The 27,385-nt window shown below is 45.4% G+C and overlaps 2 protein-coding genes across 8 annotated transcripts in view; one reads left to right on the forward strand and one right to left on the reverse strand.

Moving 5' to 3' along the window:
- Nucleotides 1–26,696, forward strand: part of LOC311582940 (uricase) — a 79,101-nt gene extending 52,405 nt beyond the window's left edge. For both annotated transcript variants that reach the window (XM_084756283.1, XM_084756284.1), the window contains 7 exons: nucleotides 4,844–5,062; nucleotides 7,276–7,392; nucleotides 7,487–7,565; nucleotides 18,694–18,877; nucleotides 21,056–21,179; nucleotides 23,058–23,141; nucleotides 25,839–26,696. In XM_084756283.1, coding sequence (XP_084612409.1) covers nucleotides 4,844–5,062; nucleotides 7,276–7,392; nucleotides 7,487–7,565; nucleotides 18,694–18,877; nucleotides 21,056–21,179; nucleotides 23,058–23,141; nucleotides 25,839–25,913 — 882 coding nt within the window. In that variant the 3' untranslated portion in view covers nucleotides 25,914–26,696. The remainder of the gene's footprint in view (nucleotides 1–4,843; nucleotides 5,063–7,275; nucleotides 7,393–7,486; nucleotides 7,566–18,693; nucleotides 18,878–21,055; nucleotides 21,180–23,057; nucleotides 23,142–25,838) is intronic.
- DNASE2B (deoxyribonuclease 2 beta) overlaps nucleotides 1–27,385 on the reverse strand; it is a 103,066-nt gene that overhangs the window by 23,070 nt on the left and 52,611 nt on the right. For 2 of the 6 annotated variants that reach the window (XM_084756277.1, XM_084756280.1), the window contains exons 4-5: nucleotides 12,088–12,261; nucleotides 11,450–11,783 (exon numbers count right to left, since the gene is read on the reverse strand). The exons of 1 other annotated variant lie outside the window; for it this stretch is intronic. The gene's annotated coding sequence lies outside the window, so the exon portion shown is untranslated. Of the gene's footprint in view, nucleotides 1–11,343; nucleotides 11,784–12,087; nucleotides 12,262–27,385 lie in introns of all 6 variants that reach the window. 3 more of the 6 variants (XM_084756278.1, XM_084756276.1, XM_084756279.1) reach the window with 3 other exon arrangements.

Below are 27,385 nucleotides of genomic sequence, written 5' to 3' on the forward strand. Positions count from 1 at the left end.
TAGCTTGAGAGGAACCTGAAGCCGATTGATAGAGTTTTTCAATTTCCCCTATTGAACTAAAAACGACCTAAACTTCCTGAAATGGTCTGCAAAATGAGGACTCTTGTGCGTTGGCCCAGGCATCCACGGCAGTGTACGAGCGCCACTGAGTGCTGCGCCGGGGGTGGAGATGACCTGCTCTGACTTTCAAGATGCCACACTGGGCAAAACTAGACGTACAAAGGAGAGGAGGGAAAGGCGAGTGTGAGGCCAGTGCTAGTGCTTGTTTACACACTGCCTTGTGAGTTCAAAGAGAAGAGCCATGCGCTAGGGAGAGGACTGGTGTGTACGAAGCAGTTACTAATGGCAACGGCATTCCAGGAAGAAGGAGTGGATGCTGATTGGCAGCTAAAATCCCAGAAACTTGACGTTAATTCCCAGCTATGTAGCTGCCTTGTTCCAAGTCTAGAACATAGAAAGGACCCAGTGGGTATCTGGTCTATGTCACTACAACATGTGGATATTAAAACTAAAATAAAGCACAAAGAAATGTGCAGAGAGGAGAGTACGCGGTGCTTGGGTGAAGCACGTCAGTGTTATCTATTCAATTAGGATCCACTCAAGATTCAATTTGTGCCAATGGGGATTTGTTTTATCTGTAGATATGAACAGCTCAACCTGCTGTGTGCCTGTGTGACATGATCTTCACCAGTGTCTCTATCACAAAGGAAAACAGAGTGTAAAGTAATGAAGTCGATACCAAAACATTGCAGCTTTTCCTTCTGCTCAAACTGCCTGGCAGATAACGGTGCCAGCTGACATCACTGATTACCACAAGGCAGCCATTGTTCTGAGCAGTTACTTGCAACCTCACAATTATACATCATAGGTGCTGTCATCCCATTTTATAGATGGAAAGGGGAAGGGATGAAGGAAAAACAAAGCAGTCACTTGCCTCTCGTACATCTGGTGCCAAAGGCATGTGTTCTTATCTATATGCTACAGGTTCCCTGCTTCCAGGACGACAACACCTCTCTCATGCTGTCTCAGGGCTAGTGATTAGACCCTAGTCAGACAGGGCAAAGCCATCTTAACTGTTTGGGCCCCTTTATACACAGAAATGGTTCTTAGCCTTTCATGAGTCATCTACTCTTTGGTAATGGGGTAAAATACATGTGTGTGCCCTAGAAAAGCCCACACCCGCTCTCACAAGTACATAAAGATTTAGTGTCAGCTTCATAAAATACATAGTTATGCCTAAAGTGCATCTACCAGGGCGTCAGGAGTTCAACAAACTTGAGGCTAAGAAGTCCTAAAGCTGTTATGACAACCAAGTCTCCTGTAGTGCAGCCAGAACTGATAACGTTTACAGACTCATCATAGACGTGGACATTCAGAAGAGTCCTCCAAAGCCTCGGGGCTCTTGCCAACATTGTTTATACAGTTCTCAAGTCGGAAATCCCCATGCATTTAAGAACACGTCCAGGAAAGGAGATTTGCCTTGTGCAGAGCCTGCTCAGGATTTGCTCAGGGCATTACTGTAGGACACAGACTCTCCATTGGACCACCCAAAGTACAGTTATTAGTGAAGATGGAAATTCAAATCAGGCGTTGTACCCGAGGGGGGACAGTTGGAGGTAGACCCTCTCTAAGCAGATATCCCTTGACTTTATCCCCTTGCACTCTGGTTTGGAGTGAACCCTAAATATTTATCTCTATCCATAAGGATCCTTTCTTGCAAAATTGGACAAGTGATTGTTACTTATCATTGATACTTTGTTTTTTGTTTTTTGTTTTGTTTTGTTTTGTTTTTTCAAGACAAGGTTTCTCTGTGTAGCCTTGGCTGTCCTGGACTCACTTTGTAGACCAGGCTGGCCTTGAACTCACAGCGATCCGCCTGCCTCTGCCTCCCGAGTGCTGGGATTAAAAGCGTGCACCAGGTATTGATACTTATAAGTAACATTTATTGAGCACCTTCGCCAGGCACTTTCCTAGGTACTTTATGCTTTTTCATTTGTACTTCTTGAACTCATTATAAGAGGGGACATTATTATTGTCCTAGATGTATAGATGGATAACTTTACATCCATTTGGGATTAATGGAAGCTGAACAATGACTCCACCAGGGCTGCCTCAATCCAAACCCATCCCCTCGACATGATGCCATTTGTACACAGTGGAGAGTTGCCATGGCTGTGGAGATTTACCTGCATTGTACACAGTGGCTTCTGGCGCTGGCTTCCTGCCCTCTGGCTACAGAACTGGGCAAGGCTATTATCTACTGACTCACTGGGGTATTCCACACTGGCCTCGGTGCTCCTGTTTCAGCCTCAAAGGCTGTTGTTGTTTGAATCAGATGTCCCCCAAAATGCCCCATAATGGGCATTTGACTATTTGGTTCCCAGTTGCTGGTGCTGACTGGGGAGTCTATGGGGGTGTGGCCTTGCTGGGGGAAGTGTGTCAGCGGAGGCGGGCTTTAGAAGTTTGAAGACTCATGCCACTTTGAATTCGCTCTCTCTGTTTTGTGCTTGCTGTTCAATATGAGAGCCCTCAGCCTTCTCCTCCAGCCACCACGCCTTTGCTTGCTATCACAGACTCTAGCCCTTCGAAACATAAATCCAAATAAACTCTTTCTTCTAGAAGTTTTCTTGGTCATAGTGTTTTATCGCAGCAATAGGAAAGTATATCCTTTTGAACCTAAGTCACTTCTCAGTAAACTTGCCAACTCAAGCTTGCACAGGTGTCCGGTTGTATGAGAGAAAGTCTGGCTGTGTAAGCCCCACTGGCCTTAAATTAATGGTCATTTCTTTCTTATGTGCATGCCCTCTGACACTGGCTTAGGATCTTACTAAAGAGCTCTGGCTGCTGCCCTCTTTTCTCCCCCTCCCATGTGCATTGAGTGACCATTTGCCCAGGGTGGCTACATTCTACTTGGATGCTGTCTAATTATTAATGTAAAGACTTTGTATCGTAGCCTCTCTTTACACTCCATTTTGTCTTTCTGGGTTTCTCTTCTCTCCCTGCCTCCTATCTGTCTATCTATCTATCTATCTATCTATCTATCTATCTATCTATCTATCGTGTGTGTGTGTGTGTGTGTGTGTGTGTATGAGAGCATGCTTTTATGTGTGAACATGCTATTAAGTGTGATAGTCAAAAGACATCTCCTTCCACCGTGTGAGTCCTGGAGGCCACACAGTTGGTGGTAGGTACCTTTACTTGCTGAGTTGTCTCACCAGCTCTGGGCCTTTCCTCTCTGGCCAATTGTGCCTCTGATCTTAGAACGCCCACCTTCCTGTTCCTGTTTTTGTTTTGTTTTGTTTTTATTTTTTTCAGGAAGGGGGCTTTTTTTGATGGCATCAGAACTGAACCCACTCTTCCTGTGCTGGAATCTTTCATATGTTTTCATTAACTGTTCTGTGTCACCGGACAAGCAGAGGCGGTGGTTAGTAGCACTATCCGTTCATTCATGACACATTTATCAAGCTCCTATTTAAGATCCAGGCAATGTGCTGAGTGCTGGAGTTGCCATGGTGACCAACATAGAACTTTTCCTGCTTTTATAGCTTATTGCTTCGGAATGAATCACACATGAAGAGGCACTTGCCTCAATACAATTTGATAAAGATTCCAAGGCAATATCAAGTGTCTTGCGAATTCATCAAAGGAGCCACCTACTCTTTGAAGGGTTAAGACAGACTACCTGGAGAAGAAGTAAGGCAGGCAAAGAGGCTGGTAGTCAGGGAGGGAGAAGGAAGGGGAAGTTCGAGAAAGATTTGAGGCCTGTGGGAGAAAAAGTGTCTGACCCACATGAGCTCAGAATAGCAGCAGCAGAGTTTAAGTGAGAAAGACATGCGACTGGAGACAGGGTGTGGAGTACAGGCACAGTGTCATGTAATTGCTGCATGTCTGCTGGATACCCTGTGTTCTCACAAGCTGAGCTACTATGGCTTGGGTATGTAATGGAAGAAGATGGAGCCAAGGAGTACAGTGCTCCCATAAGATAGAGATGACTTATAAGCTCAGAGACTTTGGGTCTTGGACCATCACCATCCATGTTATCACAAGAGCCCAAGCATCAAAGTCCCTTCCTCCCCGAGGTAGAATTCCTGAGGATTAAGACTCTCCGGTGTTAATAGCATTCTCCTCCCCAAGTCAGTACCCTTATCCAACATTGTCTCTGTTGTAGCTACATCCAACTGCTCGACATGGCCACTGTTGACACTAGAAACAAAGCTGAAGAAAGCTGGTTTCCATGGTGGCTGTTATATAGTTTGGAGCCAACAGGCCTGAGTACGTATATAACCCTGCATTTACTAACCACGTCACTTCATCTTTGTTCACCATTTGTCAGGTTCCCACAGCTGCCACAAGCACAGGTCGCATATTGCAGAGAGGATGTAGCTTTGACCCAGAAAGAAACTATTATCAAGTGGCTCTGGGGGAGAGGGTCAGTGGTTAAGAGCACATATGTTCTCGCAGAGGACCCGAGCTCGCTCACAACTGCGTGTGATTCCAGCTTTAGGGGATCTAACGCCGCTGGATTTGTGGGCACCTACACTCACATTCACAAACTCTCACACACGTACACACAATTAAAACTAAGTAAATGTTTAAAATTGATACCAAGAAAACCATCTGCCTGTCTGTCCTGAGAGTAATCTGATATAATTTTTGTTTGATGGGAACCTCTTTTTTCCTGTGAAAGGTAGTCTTCCAAGGTCGGGTGTGATGCTGCCTTTGTAAGTGTTCTGGGTCTCCCCTGCCTTGGTTGCCTGATAAAATGGAAAACTAAAGAGTCTGCAGCTGGCGTTTTTAACCTGAGTGAGCCTTCTCCAATCAGATGGTTATATTCTCATTACAGAACGACGAAGTGGAATTTGTCAGAACCGGCTATGGGAAAGACATGGTCAAAGTTCTCCACATTCAGAGGGATGGGAAATACCACAGCATCAAGGAGGTGGCAACTTCTGTGCAGCTGACTCTGAGATCCAAAAAGGATTACCTACACGGTGATAATTCTGACATCATCCCTACAGACACCATCAAGAACACAGTGCACGTCCTGGCGAAGCTCAAAGGGGTATAGCCATTTGTAGCTGCTTGCTGCTTCTTGATGCAAATTCAGTGCAAGCTTGCGTGGGGGCGGAACTTGCTTATTTTAAGCTCTCATTTCCTTTTAACCTATTTTTACATATATGCCATTTTTAAATTTTTCCTTTCTACCCTTAAATTCTCAGGCTTACAGGAAAGCTTGCTTCATTTTATTTTATTTTATTTCTTAAAATCTATCTCCTAAGTTAGGAAGAGAAGCTCCTGGCAAATTAACTTGTTACTTCACATTGGAACTATGGGCAAGTCAGGGTCACGGGAGGAGTTCAGACTAAATTTAGTACATTTCTCATGCGATCCCTTAAGTTCTATCACTTTCAGAATGTGCACTTGTAGGTGAAGGTGCCATTGTTGTATGACAGAATATTGGATTATAAGTTACTGTACTTATTGGAAAAATCTACTGTCCAAATTTTTGTGCCCCCTGTTTTGGTTTTCTGATTGCTGCAACAAAATACCCCATACTCTAGGGTACATTAGGGCAGGAAGGGTCTATTTTGGTTTTTAGTTTGAGGGTACAGCCCAGTAGCTCTCAGCCTTCCTAATGCAGTCCTCATGTTGTTGTGACCCCCAACCATAAAACTGTTTTGTCGTTACTTCATAAGTGTAACTTTACTACATTTATGACTCATAATGTAGTTATGTGCTATGCAGCGTGTCTGATAAGCTACCCCAAAGGGCTTGAGAGTCACTGGTGTCCTCAGTCCCTCACGGTAGGGAAAACTCCGCAAAGGAGTGTGAGGCAGTTAGTCACAGTTGTATCTGTAGTTAGTGTTAGCTCACGAGCCTGCCTCTAGGTTGCCTTAGCAACCTGAGGTCATCACCTGTGGCCACCAGGTGTGCCAGGTGTGCTTCAGCTGAGCACCAGATGTAAAAGGACCAGCCCGCCACCTTGTCCCTCTCTATTGCACTCTCTCTGCCTCGGTTTCTCTCCCCCTCTCTGTGTCTGGAGTGCCCTTCCCCCACTCCCTCCCTCCCTGTCTCCCTCTTCCTGCCTCTCTCCCATTGTCTCTCTGTCTCTCTCCTCTCTTCTGCCTGCCCCCCTGATTCTGTCTGTGTCCCTCCACACTCAGAGCGTGTCTTCTCGCCCTCTCCCGCTTGCCCTTCTCACAACAGACTTCCTTGTACCACACATGTCACTTGGCATATAATTTATATATCATTACAGTTAGGAAGCAGAAGAATGAGCGATGGTGCTCGGCTTGCTTGCACCATTTTCCTCATTCTGGGGTCCCGGGAGATGGGACAAGCACACCCACATTCGGGGTGGGTCTTCCCGCTACGGAACTGCTCAATCAGACACACCGAAAGATTGACTTTTCTTTGGGAACACTGGAGCCCGTTTGCCAGCCTCTTGAAAAGACACTGCATTGCAAGCAAAGCGAGAAAAGACTCCGCAATCAGTTACATTTCGTTGATCTACTGGTACCCTTTTTTCAGGCAAAGCAGATTTCTTTTCCACACAAGGATGGGGCTGGTAAGATGGCTCAGCAGTGCAGAGACTGGCTGCTTTTCCAGACGTTCCTGTTCCACTTCTAGCACCCCACATAGTGCCTCACAACCACCTGCAACAGCAGCTCCAGGGGATCCAATAACCTCTTCTGAATTGTCATGGCACCAGTCATGAGCACGGTGCACAGACATGCATGTAGGCAAGACACCAAGCATATAAAACAACAACAACAACCACAACAAAAATCTTAAAATAAAATTGAAAATAATAACAGGACAGAGTCTCCTCCATGATAGAAATCTATGAACTACACCCAGGAACAGTAGAGAAAAACCAAAATGGGGCTATTTTGTCTCCTATTTATTTTTAATTAAAAAAAAAATCTGAATTCTGTGATTCTCTCATTAGAAGAAACAACTGATCAGGAAAGGGTGACCGAGTGTGCTTAGCAGTGGATGCTGTATTCCCAGACCCTGAGGGGGCTGGTGCAGGACTGCCCTGAGCTTGATGCTTGCCTGGACTAAACGTCAAGGCTCATCTTACACAAACACAACAAAACAACACACTCTAAGCCAGATACAGAAGCGTATCATCCAAGAACTAGGTGTAGACAGAGGATCAGACTGGGCTGTGTAGTCAGCGAGCCCCTACCTCAGAATAAACAGAACACGCGACTCAGCAGAGCCTTTTAACTGAGATGGTTTTGGTCACCAGCATTATTCTCTTTGCAGATAAAAAGCATAGAGACCTTTGCTATGAACATCTGCGAGCACTTCCTTTCTTCTTTCAACCACGTCACCCGAGCCCACGTCTACATGGAAGAGGCACCCTGGAAGCGTTTTGAAAAGGTTTCCGCCATTTATGCTCCCAGTTTAGTAAAAGTAGTTGCTATCTCAGTCTGTGCTGGAATGTGACTGGAAACAACTTTGCCCTCCCTTTTAGAACGGAGTCAAGCACGTCCATGCCTTCATCCACACCCCCACGGGCACGCACTTCTGTGAAGTGGAGCAGATGAGGAACGGTAAGAAACCATTGTCCATGCTTTCATCCTGCAGGAGGTGCCAGGTGTCCTCTGTTGATGTCTTGGTTTTTTGTTTTGTGTTTTGTGGTTGTGGTTGTGGTTGTGGGTTTTTTTCCCCCTAAGCAATTCTTTTTACTAATGTGTAGGAAAAGCAAAGAATTTGTAAGTTTTGTTGTGGGTTTTTTTTTTTAAATCTGAGATGGGACTGCCCATTGTGACTTTGGATTTTATAGCACAAGGTTATGTACTTTTGGCTGAAAGACAGCAAATGGGGTGATTCTTTCTATTACAAAATCTGTAGCTCGAGCGGTCGAAATTTTGTATTACCCAGTTTTGAAGCAAAACAAGAAAACAAAAAGTAAATGCTAGAAATGACAAGAATACAAACTTCCTGCCGGGCGTGGTGGCACACGCCTTTGATCCCAGCACTCGGGAGGCAGAGGCGGGCGGATCGCTGTGAGTTCGAGGCCAGCCTGGTCTACAAAGTGAGTCCAGGACAGCCAAGGCTACACAGAGAAACCCTGTCTGGAAAAAAACCAAAAAAAAAAAAAAAAAAAAAAAAAAAAAAAAAAAAAGAATACAAACTTCCAATCACCTAACCACTGTTTTTGGTACAGTATCATGAGATAATGACAATAACCAATATATGAAATTACTAACATTTCCCTGATGTTTTATTTGCATAATACTAATACTAATAGTATTATACTATTATAAAACTAATACAATAGTATTATAATCTCTTTAAAGTGAGTCTCATTTTAAAAAGCAATGACTATTACATAATTCTATTGAGCAAGAAATTTAAAATTTTAAACTATGAGGCATTATTATAATATACCTTGTTAACATTAATAATTAATCCGAGCAAATAGTGTTCCTCAAGCTGGTGTTCCATTGATTTGTTGAGGTCATGAGAAGTGGAATTAAATAATCCACTCAAATTTGGAGCAAAGAACTTGGAAGCATAGAGGCAAAGATGACAGAAGCACTTCTGTCTCAGCAACAGACGCTTTAGTGGCCATTATAGATTCAGTGTCGACTTCAAACTTTGCCTGTTTCTATTTCCTTCCTTCCTTCCTTCCTTATCCCTCAATGTTTCTAACTATTTGAATTAAGTCTAGATATAGCTAAGGTTGTTTCGGTGTTTGAAAAACAGCTATAAAATTATTTAGAGGAAACTAAAAATTTGTATTAAACTGAAAAGACAATTTTGATCAGCAAATGCTTAGTCATGTGGCCAAATTCCCTCCCCAAGCCCTTCCCTCGGACAGCACAGCCTCACTCTCCATCTTCCCTTCCCTCCCTGCCTTCTTTTTTCTTTCCTCAGTCTGAGCCTCTTTCCGCTTTCCCTTTTCTTTCCTTAGGTATGATCTTAGAGACAAAAAGGGGAAACATTTTCTAACTCACAGGCAGCACTTCCTTCCTAAGCTGCGCTGACTATTATCATAAAGTCAGACTGGCTAGGTGAACTCTGCTTACTTTGTATATATTTTAAAGTATTCTTAGTAGTCACTTTAGGAAACCAAAGAGAAATGAGGAAAAATACTTTTAATAATAGATTTAGCTTAATCCAAAATGTTATAGAATAAATGCTAATTAAATCTTTTTTGTCTTTGAAATATTGTCTCCAAAATAATGCAGATATTCTGTATTTACAGTACAGCTCGAGTCACATTAGCAATATTCAAGTGCTGAGTGGCAGCAAGCTGGAGGCCAGTGTATCAGTCAGCAGAGCTCCCCATTGATTTCGTAAACATTTGGGAACTTAGCACATTCTTCATCCTATTTTTTATCTCACTTTCAAAGACCTGAAGTGACCAGAAGTCGACTTGAGGAGAGCTGATTGAAATTAAATCCATTTATGGGAGGTGCTTGTGCTGTTCGTTCATGTGCTACCCACTGAGCAAGTTGACTTTGAAAAGACTCACTACCTGCCCAAAAGGTGGCACGTGAGGAGATACACAGAGCGTCCCTAATCTGAGAGACTCTGTGGTAGATTTCACTAGAGGAGACAGACTTGTAAACAAACGCTTTGTAAATATGAAGCGCTAAAGGCCACAGTGCAGGGATTAAAGGCATCCTGAGGCAACAGGCATGGCCCAAAACTCAGCTCTTCCCAGGACAGAGTAGAAGGCTCTGGCAGAGAAGAGCTAATGTTCCCACTGACCATCGTAAAACAGTTTCATTCTTCTGCTCATGAAAGACAAAAGAAAGCGCCTACATCTAGGAGCAGTTGACACCCAGAGGCAGGTTGCAGGAAGGAGAGAAAGGTGTGGGCTGGGGAATTTTGAGCATCTGCCTCATGCGGAGCCCACACTGGACAGATATGTATTTAACTGTTGAATGAGCAAAACATTTGTAGATCAGCACTGAGCTCAGTGAGGCTGATTCCTTGGGGAGCCCCTGAAGGGTGCTCCTGTGCTGAACTAACATGCATAGTCTAACCTAAAGGCAGTTTGCATAATAAATCTCAGAACACATAGAATTCCTATCAAACGAATCTCTAGTCAAGGCCAGAGGCCTTGGCATCAGAATGGCTGTGTGTGCATCTGAGCTTTACTAGTTAAGAGCACGGCTGTGAGCAAGGGGGTCCCAGCTCTTCAGTGGGTCTTCAACTGTAGTGTGAGCATTCGGAGGCCTATCTCTATCTCTACAGTTGTCCGGAGAAATAAACGCAATAATTGCTGATAGCACAGTACCTTGCATATAAGATTTTCTTAAATAGTAGCCATTTTTATTGTTTAGATTGACAACAGAAAAGCAGAAGTCTCTAACCATCAAGTGAGTGGTGTGTGTGTGTCTGTGTGTCTGTGTGTCTGTGTGTCTGTATATCAGTAAGGACTTCACCAGACCCTCATTGTTTGTTTGTTTTGTTTTGTTTTCTCAAGACAAGGTTTCTCTGTGTAGCCCTGGCTGTCCTGGAACTCACTCAGTAGACCAGGCTGGCCTCGAACTCACAGAGATCCACCACCTGCTTCTGCCTCCCCCGCTCCCCCTCCCCCCCCACCCAGTGCCCAGCTCAGACACTCATTTTGAGTGTTTGTTTTCCCAGCTGCTGGGGCTATTTTGGGAGCCTCCAGAATATTTACGAGTTGGGACCTCGTTGGCGGAAGGGGTGACTAACTCTTGGTGCTGGCCCCGCTGGCTTGTTTCCATGTACACAGCTTACGTCACACGTTCCCTCCACCACAGACTCCTCTGCTCTGTCATGCTCTCCCTACCATCATGGGCTGAGACCCTGAGAAACACTGAGGCCAGTTAAGGCTCCCCTGCCCCACTTAGGTTGTGGATATGCTTTGTTCAGTAGTTCTGACCAAAGTGCATGCAGGGGAGACAGGCTGGAGAGGTGGAGCGGAGTGAGACGCCTGGGGATTTGTGGCAGAGATGAGCAAGGCAGGAGGGGTGTGGATGCACAGGCTGGCAGCTGTGGAGATGGCTTTGTGAGTGTCAGCGGTGCACCAGTGCTTGAGTAGAGTTGGAAGGGCGAAGAGATAGAGTTACAAGAGTTGGATTCAAAGTGGAAAGACTGGGAACTAGAGAGAATACACACATGAATAAAGTTCGGAGGCTAAAGATGGTGAGTTTTGGAGTGTGGGGTGGAGATAGATCTAGGGACCATCAACAGATGCCTGAGAGGTGAATAAAACCCCATGGAGGGGAATAGCTGCAGAAAACAGAGATAATATATACAGCACACTGTCCAGGTTCTGCAAAGAAAGAAAACTGGTAGAGTAAATACGTACAGATCAAAAGGTAATTTAGTAGATTGGCTTACAGGATATGGTCTGGGTAGTGCAACAATTGCAGCCTCACCCTGGAGAGCCCAAGAATCCTGGAGTTAGTTGTTTAGTCTGTAAGGTTGGATGTCTCAGGGGACCAACCTGGCTCTGAAGGCCGAGAGCGTTCCTGTAGAGATGCTGGTCTTCAGTCTATGTTGGAAGGCCCAAGAACCTGGCTTCAATACCAGTGAGGGAATGCCTCAGCCACAGGACAGATGCACTTGCCAGCAAGAGTGAAAGCAAGCCAGCAAAAAGCAACAGCTTCCTTCTTCCATGCCCTTTTATGTGCGCGGCCACCAGCATTCACTGCCCACATTCAGGGTGAGTCCTTCTGCTTCAGATAATTTCATCAAGGAAGTCCCTCACAGGTGCGCCTGGCGGCTCCTGTCTTAGTTGTTTTCAGATCCAGTCTAGTTGATAACGGAGGCTAGTCATCCTGCAGAGTGAGAGAAAGAGATAAGAGCCCAGGGGGGAGGTCCTTATTTTAAGACTTTGGTACAAGACTGATCAGAGAGACAAAGGGGTAGGGGTGGGGCAGCCTAGAGAAAGTGGTATCACAGAAACAGAAGACAAATATGTTTTTTTTTTATTAGGGATAGCTAGAGAGGCAGCGCAAATCAAGGAGGCCCACATGCAACAGCTCAACACAGGGACTTCTTCCTATAAGCCTGGCTGGTTTGGGGGGAGAAAGGTGGTACATGCCTAATTCAGAAGTTAGGCAGAATCCTGGGCAACCTTACCTTGTTACTCCTTGAGGGAGAAAAATGGTCAAGACCCCTCAGACAAAAGTATCAGGTCATCAATAACCCAGAGCACTTCCCCTGGGAAGAGTCACACAGTCGTGCCTGACTGTAGGTGGCCACAATATGCCTCCTCACTGGAAGTCCAAGCAGAAGAGGAAATTGACTTGATATCTGCCACAGAAAGGTTAAGAAATCTAGATCAAAAGATGGCTGAGGAGGAACTCTGGAGCTGGTAAACACCCACAAAGATATTTTGGTGGGGCGTGGGAGGTGGATGCAGAAGTAAAAAGGGGGCTACATCCAGGCCGCTGACGATGAGCAAAGAGAACAGACTCCTCTTTCTACCTGCGTGCCACGAGTTCTAAATTCCAAGGCTGGCACCACCGAGTAGAAAGCTCAACTTCAGAATCGGCTCAAGTCTTTTGTCTCTACAGGGCCTACAAAGCTTCTGGGTACAGATAGACCCATGGCAGTTTGCCCAGAAGCTCCAGGCAACTGCTCTGGAGCTCAGGCCACTCCTATATTCCACAGGGCTGGCAGGGATGGATCAAGAGGTTTGGTGTGCAGTAGGTGAATTCAGGTTCCCACGTGCACTGGATGCACATGTGTGCGTAGACAGGGCTTCGCATGTGAAACGATTCCCACCCCTCCACACCCCCGCCCCATGCTCAGATAGTAAGAGCACTGGCTGAGAAGGTGTGAACACTTGGGTTTCAATCCACAGCACCTGTTGCATAAACACGTGTGTGGAACTTCAGTATTTTGAGGAAAAGATGAGTGTGCTGGCCAGTCAACCTAGGCAAACAGTGAGCTTCCAGAAAGACTCTGTCTCGAGGTAACTAGGAGGAGAATATTAGAAGACACTTGGCATCCTGTTCTGGGCACTGTATGTACGCATAGAGGAGCATGCACACACACACACACACACACACACACACACACACACACACACACACACACACACATACACACACATATATACACACATACACACACCACACACAAATACACACACACCACACACACACATACACATAGACACACATCACACACACATACACACATATACATAGATACACTCACGAGAGAGAGAGAGAGAGAGAGAGAGAGAGAGAGAGAGAGAGAGAGAGAGAGGAGAGAGGAGAGAGGAGAGAAAGAAATGCCCTTGGATAGGTTTAACTGAGAAAACAACCATTAATCCCTACAGTCCAGCTTCTGCAGTGCAGGCTGGTGTTACGGGGTTACAAACCCCATGGTCTGTTGGGGGCTGGCTAGAATGGTGAGAATTCTACCCCTGCCCCAGCCCACGCACTCAGTCTTATAGTCATCCCTATAAGTCCCCAAAGGGATCCTTCTCAAGAGGATGGGTGAGTCTCACCTGGTGGGCTGATCTGTTTACCTGAGCAACACAGTCTGGGAAAGCTGCTGAGGTTTGGCTGCCATAGGTCCAGGTGTTGCTCTAAAACTCATTATATTGCTCCCTCTTCATGGATCCTTTACAGATATCTCATTATGCTGAGAATTTGAGTATTTCAAAGTCTGCTGGTTCCTTGAGAGGATCAGGAGGAGAGATGAAACTCCCAACCCTAGGGTCAAAGGCTGCTCTGGTGCTGGCAGCTTCCCACGCCCTGATAGGAGAGCTAGGCTCTGCGTGCATGATGCCGCACAGGCTTCTGACTTAGGGGTCTTGGATCTTCTGAATGAATTCTTTCCTTCCTGGGCCTCTGCTAAGCCAGGAGCTTAGCTGAGCTGCGAGACCACCGTGGGGGGTGAATCACTAATTGGAACTAAGTTAGTCCCCAAACCTCTGCAATATTTGAGTTAAAATTCACAACTATTTAAGCATTCAATGGCTCTCAAACTGACTCTAACTAAAAAAGCAAAACGACATCAAAAGTACACCAGCTAAAGTATAGCTAAAAAGAGAAATGGGAGATGAAAGAGAGGCAGCAAATAAGAGATACTGTATTTTGATTGTAAAAAAAAAAAAAAGAAAAAAGAAAGAAAGAAAGAAAGAAAGGGAAGCCCTCACATGCTGATATGGAGGATACTGGGAGGCAGAGATAAGCAAAGAAGATGATGAAATCAAAGCCCATGGGCGGGTCAGGCAGATTTAAGGGGTGACAAGCTAGGCAGAAGGAAGAAGTAAGGGGGGGTCCAGAGAGACCTGAGGGGTGATAACCACTTCCAAGACAGCTGCTTTCGTCCTTTGACACCAGAGCTGAAGCATTTGGTCTTAAAATCAATTACCTCGCTGGACGCCTGGTTGATGTAAAGCCAGGCTAGCTCTCTGCCTGGTGACATCATCTCTTCCGCCCTCAGAAATTATGAATCATAATGTAAATATCTGTGTTTTCTGATGGTCTTAAGTGACTCCTGTAAAAGATGTGTTCAACCCAGGGGATCGTGCCCCACAGGTTGAGAGCCACTGACTTAGTTGCTCCCTGCTTTTCTCTAGCCCTTTACAAGTTTGCATTTTCATAGTAAATGATTTAATATAGTTTTAAAATATCCTCCTTTTTAGCTATTTTTGTCCACTTTTTGGAGGTGTTAACTGTGGAAACAATTATCCTCTTCATGACAGGAGGTTTCCCCACCCCCCTCAGCTCAGTAAAGCTTTGTGCATTTTTGACACCTGATGCGTAGGTAAGGAGCTGGGCTTGTTTTCTATAATTTGGAGAGCTAAAGGGTGGTTGCCTGCTTCTCTGAGACACAAACCACAATCTGCTAAATGTGTAGGAGGACACTAGGGGCTGAAGAGGTTACGTTCCAGCCATGCAAAAAGTGAGAAATCTTCCTGTTACATTACCCTCCCCCCCACACACACATGCTCACCATGGGGTGCTGGGGGAAGGGTGGGGGGGTTGGAGGTGCAGGACCACCAGCTGATTGAGTCCTTTCAAGGGATGGTACCCAGGGAAGGATGGCGCTTTTAGTTGAATTACTTCTTGTGGATCTAAACTGGGATCTTTTTAGAGTGTGTATGGCAGCATATTTTTAGTTGATGGCCCCATGAATTTGAAAGCCTCAGGTTTTTTACCAGTGCTCAGCAGGCTGGGTCACTGCCAATAGAGAAGATAAAATAAGCCATTTGATTTCATCCAGCATGTGTAACGTGCGCCAAGGAGAAAAAATTCAGTGTTCAAAGAGCATAGTTTCTGTTGATTTCTCTCATAGAGGACCGAGGGGCTTGGAGTAGGTGGCTTCTGCCCCCACAAAACTGGCAATCGTCAGTTGTCCATGGGAACAGAAGTCATTTGTTCTGTGGGAATATGATGCCAAACCACACTTAAAAATGCAAGAGCTTTCTCTGTTTCCAGAGTCTAGAGAGAAAGTAAGTCTCACAAGGTGGCCAGGCAGGGCTACTACTCCAAAAGCTCAGTATGCATTACTACCTCCAGGGCTGGGGGAACATAGGATGGAAGGTTTGGGTTTGGTTCCAGAGTCCCCTGAGCCTGTAGGGCACAGGAGGCCTTGACAGGTGGTTAACATCGGTGTGGAAAAGCCAGGCTCAGCAAGATTGCCATGGAGACCTTCACAGTGCATTTTGGACACAGCGGCTGCTCTATGGAATCCTCATGTGCATTGCTTTAGAAACATATCAGCTCCAAACAAACAGGCATAGCTACCATCTTCACTTCTGAGATGAGAAAATCAAGGTAGGAAGAGGTGAAGGATTCCTCCAGGGCCATCATTCCCATGCCGAGGGAGAGGGGTGTGGTAGGAAGGGCACTGGCACTTGAACTTAGGGGATTTTGAATGCCAAAGGTGGGGACTGTAGACAAGCAACGCCACACTGTAGAGTCTCCTATGAGTAAGACCATGGGAGGAGCCAAAGGCCGATGAACAAAGCAGATGCTGGGGACAGAAGGCAGATGCATTGGAAAAGACGGAGAAGGAACCGTTAGCCCATTCCCCCTTCACCTTTCCATTTACCTTCAAGGGACTCTACTATGTGTTTTAGTTCTTGGCTGCTGACTTCTGTTTCATTTTGGGGAGATTTTGTTTTCCTGAAGGAGGTATCGGGGAATGTGTTTTAGATTATATTAGTTTGTAATGACTGGAGCTACTTTTCACTGGGAGCTCATAGGAATTTTTTTTTTCTCTTTTAAAGATTTATTTCTATCTTTTAAAAACTATGTATATTGCATGTGTCTGGGTTGAGGTACCCACACAGGCCAGAGGTATCAAATCACTCTGGGGCTGAAGTTACAGGGATTCGTGATCCACCCACACGGGCTGCTGGGAACTGAATTTGGTCCCTCTGCAAGGACAATAATTGTTCTTAGTTGCTGATCCATCTCTGTAGTCCCTGTAGGATTTTAGGGAATAAAATACTTTCAGGAGGCACAGGACGCTTCATCGGGTGATGGAGATGCTTTTCAAAGGCTGATCTCCCATCCCCAGGCTCACCGTGAAGGGGAGGTGGTAGCCCTCTGGTCCCCTGGGAAGCCCCTCTGAAGTCCTGACAGGACACAAAGAGAGCTTAAGGACAGAGAAACACTGCACAGATGGAGGATGACCGAAAAGGGGGGGCGCAACTGCACAGAATCTCACAGTGCGCTGCTGAATTTAAACCTCACCTCCGCCCATTTCTAGCTGTATGAGGAGGTGCACAGGAAGGAAAATCTCCTGCATAAAAGCATTTACTGCATAAAATAAGAATATGCCTTGGACTAAGTGAGAAAACGTCAGCCAGAAGCACGCTTACGCACTGGGTGGCTTTAGCCAGAGTTGATGCCCGTTTCCTCTCCTCTGCTACCTGGAGTGTGAGGATGGAGGGCGTGGGGAAGGCAAACTTCAACACGAGAGAGGGTGGACTGTCTAGACGAGAAGAGGCTGGATGTGACGTTGTTGCTCCTTGATACAAATCAACCTTGTACTTTGCCAATCAATAAATATTTGCTGTGTGCTCTGTAGGTCTCTTGGATTTGAGACAGACACACAGTTACATACTGACTCTGTGGGGCCAGCGTCTTTGTACGTTTAGAGTCTGGGCTGAGTATGCAGTGTGGTGACAGAGCACCTGCCTAGGGTATGAAAGATCCCGGGTCATTCTGTCCCTCAAACCAAAGGAGAACGCACAAAAAGTAAAATTAGACAAACCTGGCCAGACAAAGGCACCAAACCAGTGCTAGCAGCTTCCTCTTGGTCTTTCTTCAGTACAACATCCAAAGAGAACTTCTGAAAGTTAAATTTTTCCATCATGCCAGTTTATCTGAGGACATTCTAGACCAAACGCTTTATTTTATCAGAACGTAACCCAGAGAACACAAGATAAGTCGGTGTTGCACTAAGAGAAAGAAAGCAAAGGGATGGTTTCAGAAATTGTTAACAGAGGTTTAATAGGGAATGAAATGCTGCTGGTTCCAGCTGACCCAGATAATAAGCAATATTGGTATGCTTATCAATTGGTATGGTCATCAAGCAGTATTGGTATGCTGCCTTTAATGGTTATGGCTGATGGTTATTTCATAAGGATGCTTTTGTCCTGTTTGGTGTTTCTAGCAAATGCTTGTTATAGGGAGCGCGCACACACACGCGCACACACACACACGCGCACGTGCACATACACACACACACACACACACACACACACACACACACACACACGTTGCTCTCTGGGTTAGGCCATGGACCTAGTTTCAGATTTAAGCCATGCATTAGCTTAGGCCGTAAAAGTTGATTACATGGAAATCCAAGGCAGGTAAGACTGGTTGTTACACTGTTCTTTTCGAGGCAGGCTAAACACAGCAGGACAGCTCTGGCTGTGAGGTCCAGCGAAAGTTCTAGTTTCTTAGAATGTAAGAGATGTTTTAATAATACGACATTGCCACAGGTCCTGAGCAAGCACTACTTGGGACACAGGTAAGCAGCACCTTGTAAGTGTGCCCATCACCTTCTGCCACCCATTCCCTTGTGAGGGGGCAGCAAGAGAGAAGGCGACAAACCATCCCCTTTGCCATTTGTATCCCATCTCCCACCCCTGATACCCAAGAAGCAGCTTTAGCCCCAAACCAGAGGTCTCCCTGTGGCTATCAGCCATGCAGGGTGATGCCTGCACTGCCAGCCTTGATTCTTGCTCTTTGTTTAGTCTCAGTCAGGTCCACACTACCACTTACTCATGAGGTTGTCTCGTCTTGGCTGAGCTCATATGCACCAGGGTATAGTGGTGGCTGACGTCACCAGCCACTGTAGATCAACCAGAGGATCTATTGCAGGAAAGGGATCCCAGTGGCAGAGAGAAGACACACTCCTGAGATCCCATCAACTCACGTCACTGCCAGTTGAATGACCTGGACTTTACGTTATATAAGACGATTTTCCTGAGATACCCTTGCAGGTACCAGGAGGAAGCAATCTCAGAATAGATGGATTTATCCTTGAGCCTTCTGTTTTCTTCGGACGGGAGAGGGCAGAGAGTCTGTCAATCCACAGAGAAGGATAGAAGGAGGTGGAAGCGAAGCGTGTGTGTGTGTGTGTGTGTGCGTGCGTGCGTGCGTGCGCGCGCGCGTGCTTCTGTGGCCAGGATCTTCGCTGCTTCTGTAGTGCTCAGTAAAGTCTGCTGATACTCATTCTCTCCCGCCCCTCTGTCGGAAACAGGACCTCCAGTCATCCACTCTGGAATCAAAGACCTCAAGGTCTTGAAAACAACCCAGTCTGGATTTGAAGGCTTCATCAAGGACCAGTTTACTACTCTCCCTGAGGTGAAGGACCGCTGCTTTGCCACTCAAGTGTACTGCAAGTGGCGCTACCAGACAAGAGATGTGGACTTTGAGGCTACCTGGTATGGCACGCAAGTCATAGGACCTAGAACTAGGGCAGGTTAATGGAATCTTGGATCAAAGAGAAAACTTGGAAGCCCATCAATTCAAAATCCCAGTTCTTCAGGACCATTTCCTATGTGTGTGCGCGCGTGTGTGCATGTGCGTGCGTGTGTGTGCATGTGTGTGTGTGTGAACAAATGTATGCATGTGCATGTTTCTGTGTTTCTGTGTGTGTGTGTGTGTGTGTGTGTGTGTGTGTGTGTGTGTGTCTAGGCCAGAGGACAACTCCAGGTGGTGTTTCTCACAAGGTATTCCCCTTGATTTTTGTGACCAGCCTCTTCCTGGGACCTGGGACTTGCTTACTCAGTAGGTCAGGATCTGTCAGAGTTCTCCCTAGTGCAGCAATAATGTGCAGCTTTTTATGTGGACGCCGGAGAAGGAATGTAGGTCCCCACGCTCACATGGCAAGCTATCATCCCAGCCCCTGTTTTTCAAATTATACCAGTTTCCTTCAGACATTAGTGTACAACAGAATTACTCCAGGCATTGTTAAAATTAGAGATCTCTGTGCTCCTTCTGGGCCACTGAGGGAATTTGTGTCTCTAACTACACCCAAGTGACACTTCTGATGCTAGACTCCATCAAATGAAAACAATACCCAGTCTGCACAGGGGCCTGAACTAAGGATCCCACCCTTCTCAGTTGGTAAAAGGTGCTCTTAGTTTCAATACTAAAATTTCCATGTCCCAGGAAAAAATGGTGACAATTGGTTACCTACAGGCTAAGCTCCAAGTTCTCTGATATTCATAGAAGTATTTTATAATGGGGCTTAGGAGGGAGCTCATTTAGTAAAGTGCTTATGTTGAGAGCATGAGGAGCTGTGTCTGAGCCCCAGAACCCACATATGAAATCCAGGCATGATGGTGTTTATTCATCCAGTGGTGGTGGTGGTGGGGTGGGGCCAGGCAGGTCCCTGCAGCTCACTGGATGGACAGCCGGCCTGAATCAGTGGCAAACTCCAGGTAAAAAAAATATCAAAGATATGGTCTTAAAGAATAAAAAATGGAGAGCAGCTGACAAAGGTGCCTGAGGTTGACCTCTGTGCTACACACACACACACACACACACACACACACACACACACACACACACACCTGCACACATGAATATACACAAATATGCACATGTACACACACACCTGCACACATGAATATACACAAATATGCACATGTACACACACACACACACATACACACATACACAGTAAATGAGAAATGCTTAAGCCACGCAAAAGTGTGAGCGAGTTTTATCACAACTCTGACAAAGAACATTTGGCTTTTGAACTCTCATCGCTCACTTACTATTCCTTTGCTGAAACGCTAATTGTTAGACACTTTCGCCTTCGCACGAGATGGAATCTTCCTCCCCTACACAGCATTCTCCCACTGGTAGTTTTTTAATCTGTTCTTTTTTTATTATGCCAAAGGCTTTTAAGTGTTTGACAAAGAACCTCACCCCAGTCCTCCTTTCCCTCACTCATTTCAAGTGCTCCCCCTGGGTAGCTGGAGCCTGGTGTACTGGTGTTGAGACATCCAGGCAGAGGAGAGCTCTATACCCCCAACTAAAGGCGAGGGACCCATAGGTGATGGTTTAACTTGTGAGCTCAGAGCCATCATCTCTAAACGAGGCGGGGCCAGGAGGGTTAATCACAAAATTGCCTCAGCTCTATAAAAGGCTGAGGGGCCTTTAATCATATAAGGTGTTTGGATTACAGAATGTCACCAAGCCCTGGAGGAACTACTTCAAGGAAGTAGCTATGAGCAGGGAGGACATCTGTGTTTAGGAGTCAACCTTACAAGTCTGCATTCATGGTAGAAGATTGATGCTGAAATGCTATTTGGCCTTAGTATCACTCTATGAGAACAGGGAGTACGTAGATGCTTAGTGTTTGCTTAATGCAGTGTGTGTGCGTGTGTGTGCATGTGTGCGTGCGTGTGTGTGTGTGTGTGTGTGTGTGTGTGTGTGTGAGTGAGTGATTGAGAGCCAGAGTGGTCAGAGTGTATGGAGGGGTATAAAGTAGATTTTTCTTGTTTTCATTTTAGCATTACAGAATAATAATCCTTCCTAAAACCGTGCATACAGCATTTCTTGGGGCGCTCCTACTTCCTACCTTTATAACGTGTTCCTTTGTGTCCTAGGGGCACTGTCCGGGACATTGTCCTGAAGAAATTTGCTGGGCCCTATGACAGAGGCGAATACTCACCTTCTGTGCAGAAGACCCTCTATGACATACAAGTGCTGTCCCTGAACCAGGTTCCTGAGGTATATGCTCTGTCACTTGCATTCTGAGGACTGAGAGGAATGGTGTCTCCTGTCAGCTCTAAGGCAGACTTGAGTGTTAAAATAGGAAAGTGGAAGACACATGAGAAGTGACATCTGCTGTTGTTCAAAAGCTTGTTACAGCAAGTGAGAATAGCGCAGAAAATGAGAAAATCTGTTCAATCTAAAACCACAGGCCGCTGAGACAGTGCTTTAGCTCCGTTGAAAATTCCTTGAGTTCCTTCAACCTACCACAGTTTTAAACTTCAAATTCAGGCCACTTCCATCCCTTGACAGAGAGATAGCCAGACAGTGGCTATCTGTTTCGAAGTAGAAATGACAGGTGAAGACAGATTCCATCCTTCCTTGCTTTCGTCCATCCACCCACTCATCCATCCATTTATCCATTTGATATTCCTAGATACCATGTCCCTGGCAGGACCCAAGGGATAATAAGATAGGCTAGACATGTCCCTGTTCTCAAATAGTTCATCATTAAGTGAACAAAAAAAAAAAACAAGTTAAAAAATATCAACAATAAGTTATTAAGGAAATATGGGAGCGAGTCTAACTCAGGTATAAGAGGTTAGGACTCACTAGATCTCTCAAGAGAAGACTCTGCTGAGTCTTCAGAAACAAACAGGGGTCATCAGGCTTGTACCAAAGGGCTGGGTAGCAGGATAAATGCAGAGAGAGGCAGTAATGTGACATAGACATTTACTCTTAAGGGCCAAGCATAAGTGACATGCTAGGAGGGAAATATTTTCCTGTGTTCAGGCATAAGGTGACAGCGAGCCAAGCAGGCATGTATAGGCTTACTTGTAGTCTGTGCTTTATTCCCTGAGAACCACTGGAACACCGAGGGTAGCAGCAAAGTATAGCATGGCAGGATTGATTTGCATTCCAGAGTGATCACTGGTAGTAGTGTGACAAAAGGCATGAAGGGCCACAGGCTAGGAGCCTTGTGGGATGATTTACAGAAGTATGGCCAATAGAGCATGGGCCAAGGCCGTGCTGAAGGAAGAGAAGCATCACCTGGACCAGAGAGGCATCTCCACCTTGGTCTAGCACTGCAGCCCTCCTTTTCGCTTTCCTCTGTCTGTGCCTGCCTCCACTGGGTAGAGTTGGTAAAACAAGGTGACACACAGCTCCCCCAGAATTTTTCACCCAATAGCCTGGAACCCAGACAAATCCCTCCTAGAGACCTGTCCTGTCAACAGAGGCTGCTGCCACTGGGGACATATTCTTAGGTGTAGAAGTGGACCAGAGGAGTGGATATGGCTTGACATATTAGGAGAATACCTGCCTTCATGACTCAAGAAAGAAGATGGGTGGCCCGAGGGATGGGCTGTCATTGCCCATGATGTGATGGTCTGGAAAAGTATCACAAAGAGTCAGAATTTTAAATTACAACCTGACTTTATAGTTTTAACAAAAGTATTTTTTGTCAATTAGAAAAGTATAGTCCGCTAAATCCTTATGTCATGTACGTGGGTTCGCAATTCTATACTTATCCTAGGACCTATGAATGTTGGGGACCATCCTGGGTGGGATAGAGCAGGGAAGACATTAGAATGGTATTGGCCAGTTTCTGGAGGCCAATTGGATGTTGAAGGGAATCTCCCAGATTCCCACCTCAAGGAGCCTGAGCTTTTCAGAGCAGGTTTTATACTGAAGGGAGAGGAATGTGCCTGCCATCAATCCTATAGGAAGACTAGTTGGGAGGGCGGGGCGGGGCAGTGATTGGCAGCAGAGGAGCATGGGAGAGTGCCTTAGGACACAATCATGGTCTCGGGAAGTGGTCAGGGCGGGCAGAGGAGGTTGATGGAAGAAGAGAGACTTTCCAGTGCTCAGTGTGCCACATGCTGTTGTGCATTCCAGATGGAAGACATGGAAATCAGCCTGCCCAACATTCACTACTTTAACATTGACATGACCAAAATGGGCCTGATCAACAAGGAAGAGGTAAGAGAGTTTAAAAGCCTCGAGTGCACATTTCTGCTCCATCTCCTTTCTGTCCCCTTGTCAACATGGGATGATAGCACTGCCTAAAAGCTGTAGCAGCAGCTGATTGCCACTAATTAGAACCCTCTTGGACTCTGGGTCTTTCTTTTTCTTTTCAATTAAAAAAATTTTTTTTTGAGGCAGGGTTTCCTTGTGTAGCCTCACTTTGTAGACCAGGCTGGCCTCGAACTCATAGCTGTCTGCCTCCCTCTGCCTCCCGAGTGCTAGGGTTACAGGTGTGTGTCACCGCCCCTGGCTGACTCTGGGTCTTCAGTGGCTGAGGCTGAGGACCTTAGAAGTGGATGGGTGGTTATAGAGGAGAGTTGTGAGTGGCAGGGAGGGAACACAAAGAAGGAACAAAGTGTGCCAAGGAGACAGCGATAAGATCTCCTTGGGAAAATGTGACTGAAGATCACAGCTGCATCATTCTTCCATCATAAGGCAATGAGGAGACGGGAAGGCTGTGTCTTTGTTTTCTTTCTTCATGCCCACCTTTTGATTAAATAGTTAATTCAGCAGCACACAATACACTGGGGTGAGATGAAAGTGTGTTTGTGCTACAGATGGCAAGAATAAGAAATGCATGTTTTCAAAGAGAACCCTTGTCTCAGAAAAGATACAGCTCTGACTTCCTTTTAGCTGTGACAAATTGTCTGACTAGGCAGCCTGGAGCCCTGATTGACGGCCTCTGGGGTCACTTCCTGGGAGATCAGAACTGACCCTACCCCGTGGACATTTTCAGTGATAGGCCTTGGACCCATCTGCAGCATCATTTTGGGTAACTGCTTTTAGTGTTTGAGGGAGAGAGACAGGGATGAGATCATCTGTTGGGATGGTTCTGTGGCTGTGGGAGGAGACCACTCTCTGATGCTGATGCGGAAGCTTACCACAAAGTCCTAGAAGCTTACACAGCAGGGGTGTGGGGGCAAGGGAGGACAGAGGACACCACACTGCTGACCCAGGGGTCTTTTAACCCTTCCTACCAGTACCTCATTTCTCTCCTGCAAATAGTGCTGGTGGGTTCCACTGGCTCTGCATCATCAGCCACATGTGGATGCCTGCCCTGGTGCTGGAAAAATGAGCCTCAGGCTTACATATCTTGTAAGAGATGATGGGGTGGGGGTGGGGCATGGGGCTGAGGAGATGGCTCAGCGGGTAAGAACACTGGCTGCTCTTCCTGAGGACCCAGGTTCAATTCCCAGCATCCACATGGCAGTTCACAACTGGGTGTAACTCAAGTTCCAGGGGATCTGATACCCTCACACAGACATACATGCAGGCAAAACACCAATGTATATAAGAGAGAGAGAAAAAAAAAGGTGACCTAGGGCCATGGATGCTAGGAAAGTTTGGCCCATGTTCAAGGACAGGCAACACTATTTACCTTAGAAGAAGGAAAAGATAGCAGTGAGCACTTGTGAGTGAGGATGGATGGCTTTGAGGAAGGATTAGGGGCTGAAGGGCAGGAGAGAGATCTGGAAACAGTGTTACCTATGTCGGATATATATATATATATATATATATATATATATATATATATATATATATATATCTGTGTGTGTACATATATATTAGATATATATATACACACATACACATACTATGCCTGAGCAAAGCACCCTCACACTGTGGGGGATATCTTCAGCCACACACATTTGGACCCTCACCTATATGTATACCATGTAAGGGCAATCTATGAGAAGCAGGAAGCTGAGGCACAGTGACAGCAGCTGGGGGGTGGCAAGTGACAGGGTGAGGAGACAGACCAACTCTGAACCGCAGCAGTCTGGAGCCTTCAGCATTGCGCTCACAGTCCTGTGGGCCTCAAAGGCTTTTTAGGGCATGGCTGAGCTATAGCTGTGAACAATGACTGATGTCTAAAATGAGTTATCAGAAAGTCAGATTTATTCACTGAATTTTAAAAAGTGGGATTGTATGATGCTTTTAAAAACATCTGTATCATAATGATTACCAAACAAACACAATGCTTCTTGGTGGCTAATGAAATGGTTTGGTCAGTAAACCACTTTCTGTGCACACATGAGGACCTGAGTTTGGGTGTCCAGCACCCATGTGAACAGCCAAGTGCTGTATCACGTGTCAGCTGTAACATGTGTCAATAGTTACTGCACTGCAGGAGTGGAGACCACAGGACCCTTGGAGCTCATGGGTCAGCTAGTCCAGCTGAACACTGAGAGACTCTGTTTCAAAAAAAAACTAAGGTGGAGGCTTGGGAGATGGCTTAGCAGGAAAGTCCTGATGACCTGAGCCAGAACCCTGGGGCCCATCTGAAGGGAAAAGAGAGATGCAATTACACAAAATTGTCCTCTCACTCCTCAAGAGTTATATAACATGTGCAACCACCTTCCCAGTTCCTACACCCTACACACACACACACACACACACACACACACACACCAAATACATATGCTACACACATATACACATTCGCACCTATATACGATAACCCAACCCAAAATCACATAAAAAACTCTCAACATTTCTATACTTTCTGGAAAGCCAAGCCTTGCAAGGAAAACCAGGCTCTGCTACACCAGAAGTAATTTTACTGTGTTTCCTCCTTGACAACAGTGACATTCGGGCTTTGCTATCAGCTTGTCCTCAAATCCCTGAACGTACCCTGTGTTTCCTCTACAGGTTTTGCTGCCTCTTGACAATCCCTATGGCAAAATTACCGGGACAGTCAAGAGGAAGCTGTCTTCAAGGCTGTGACATCATGGCTCTGCTCAACTGTGATGCTGGAGCATACCGTGTGTTTAGCTGCAAAAATTTCAACGCAGGGCATTGATTGCTCTCTTCTGTATGAAATCATTGCTTTCTTTGTTCCTAGTTCAATGAGGCATTTTGTGGATCCGCTCAATAGCAGGCACAACATGCTCCCTGGCTGGCTGTGTGCAGTTTCCTTAAACATCACTGGGCAGCGTTAGAAGAGTCACACCAGTATTTCTTCTTGTGCGCTTGTGTTCTCTGCCTTGAAAAAACCAGTCTTCTGAATCAGATCATTAAGAAAATAATCATGAAGCAGTTGCCGCCACAGTGAGCAATCTGAGCACAAATGTAAGAAGCAAACATTGTTGTCATCCTAGTGATAAGTCTGGGTAGCGCTGAAGATATAAAAAAAAAATCACCATAGTGACTTCCACTGAGAGAATAAATTGTGGTTTTAAAAACTCTGGCATTCAGACAAAAACTCAGCATGGAGGAGGGCAGGTGAGCACGAAACTCCAACCTTAGCTGAGAGTAATTGGCATTTGACTGCTGTTGAAAGAGGAATAGTCAGTTTTATCTGAGAGTATGGGGCCTAGTGTGTCAATCACACTGTGCGGCAGCAGGTTCCATGGCTAAAAGCAGTTAGAGAAACCCAAACTGACTTCAGTGGGAGAAAGAGAAAGAATACAAGGTCAGGTGACTGAGCAAGACCTGGGGTGGAAGGTGAATATGATCAAAATATGTTGTGTTGAATTATCAAATAATTAATAAAAACATTTTTAAAATTATAAAAATATTGTACTTTTATGTTTTTCTACCAGTTAGTATGAATAAAGACAAGAACATTTTTTTTTACCATCTTCTAAATAAATATCTTTGGCTTATATTACTGATGATTTATTTCTAGCCTAATAACGCTCTTATGACCTTGCTGTATTGCTTTTATGACTTTTACAACTCTTGGAGAATACTAGTACATACTGGGATATTTAAAAAGTATATATTGTTTTTCTCTTGAATAATATGTGTCCCTCTGGGGTAAAGAGCCACTTTTTATTAAGTGTTAGCCCGTCAACAGACAAGTGGATGGATGTGCATGTGAAAAGAAGGCTGTAGCACTCCTCTGAAAACACCGAGACAAGATTCATGAGTGAGACTTACTTTGCATCATGCACTTTCCTGACTCTTCCAATTATGAGCCCCTATTGCTTTCACGATCAGAGGGATATAAGCATAACTGGTGACTTAAAAAGGATGCAGACTTGAGAGGTGATTGGCTTTGTATCACTCTACTGACATTATTCTTTGCATATATTCCACAAAGTTTAAAAATGACAACTTTGGAAACCCTTAGTTAAGACCTGTGTATATGAGCAACCCACTAACTTGCCTATGCTTTTAAATGCTCCCTTTATTTAAACTGCTTGTTTTAAATTTTATTTTATGTGCATGAATGTTTTACCTGCATGTATGTC

Source organism: Acomys minous, assembly GCF_964271855.1.
Source record: "Acomys minous genome assembly, chromosome: 14".
Taxonomy (NCBI): Eukaryota; Metazoa; Chordata; class Mammalia; order Rodentia; family Muridae; genus Acomys; species Acomys minous.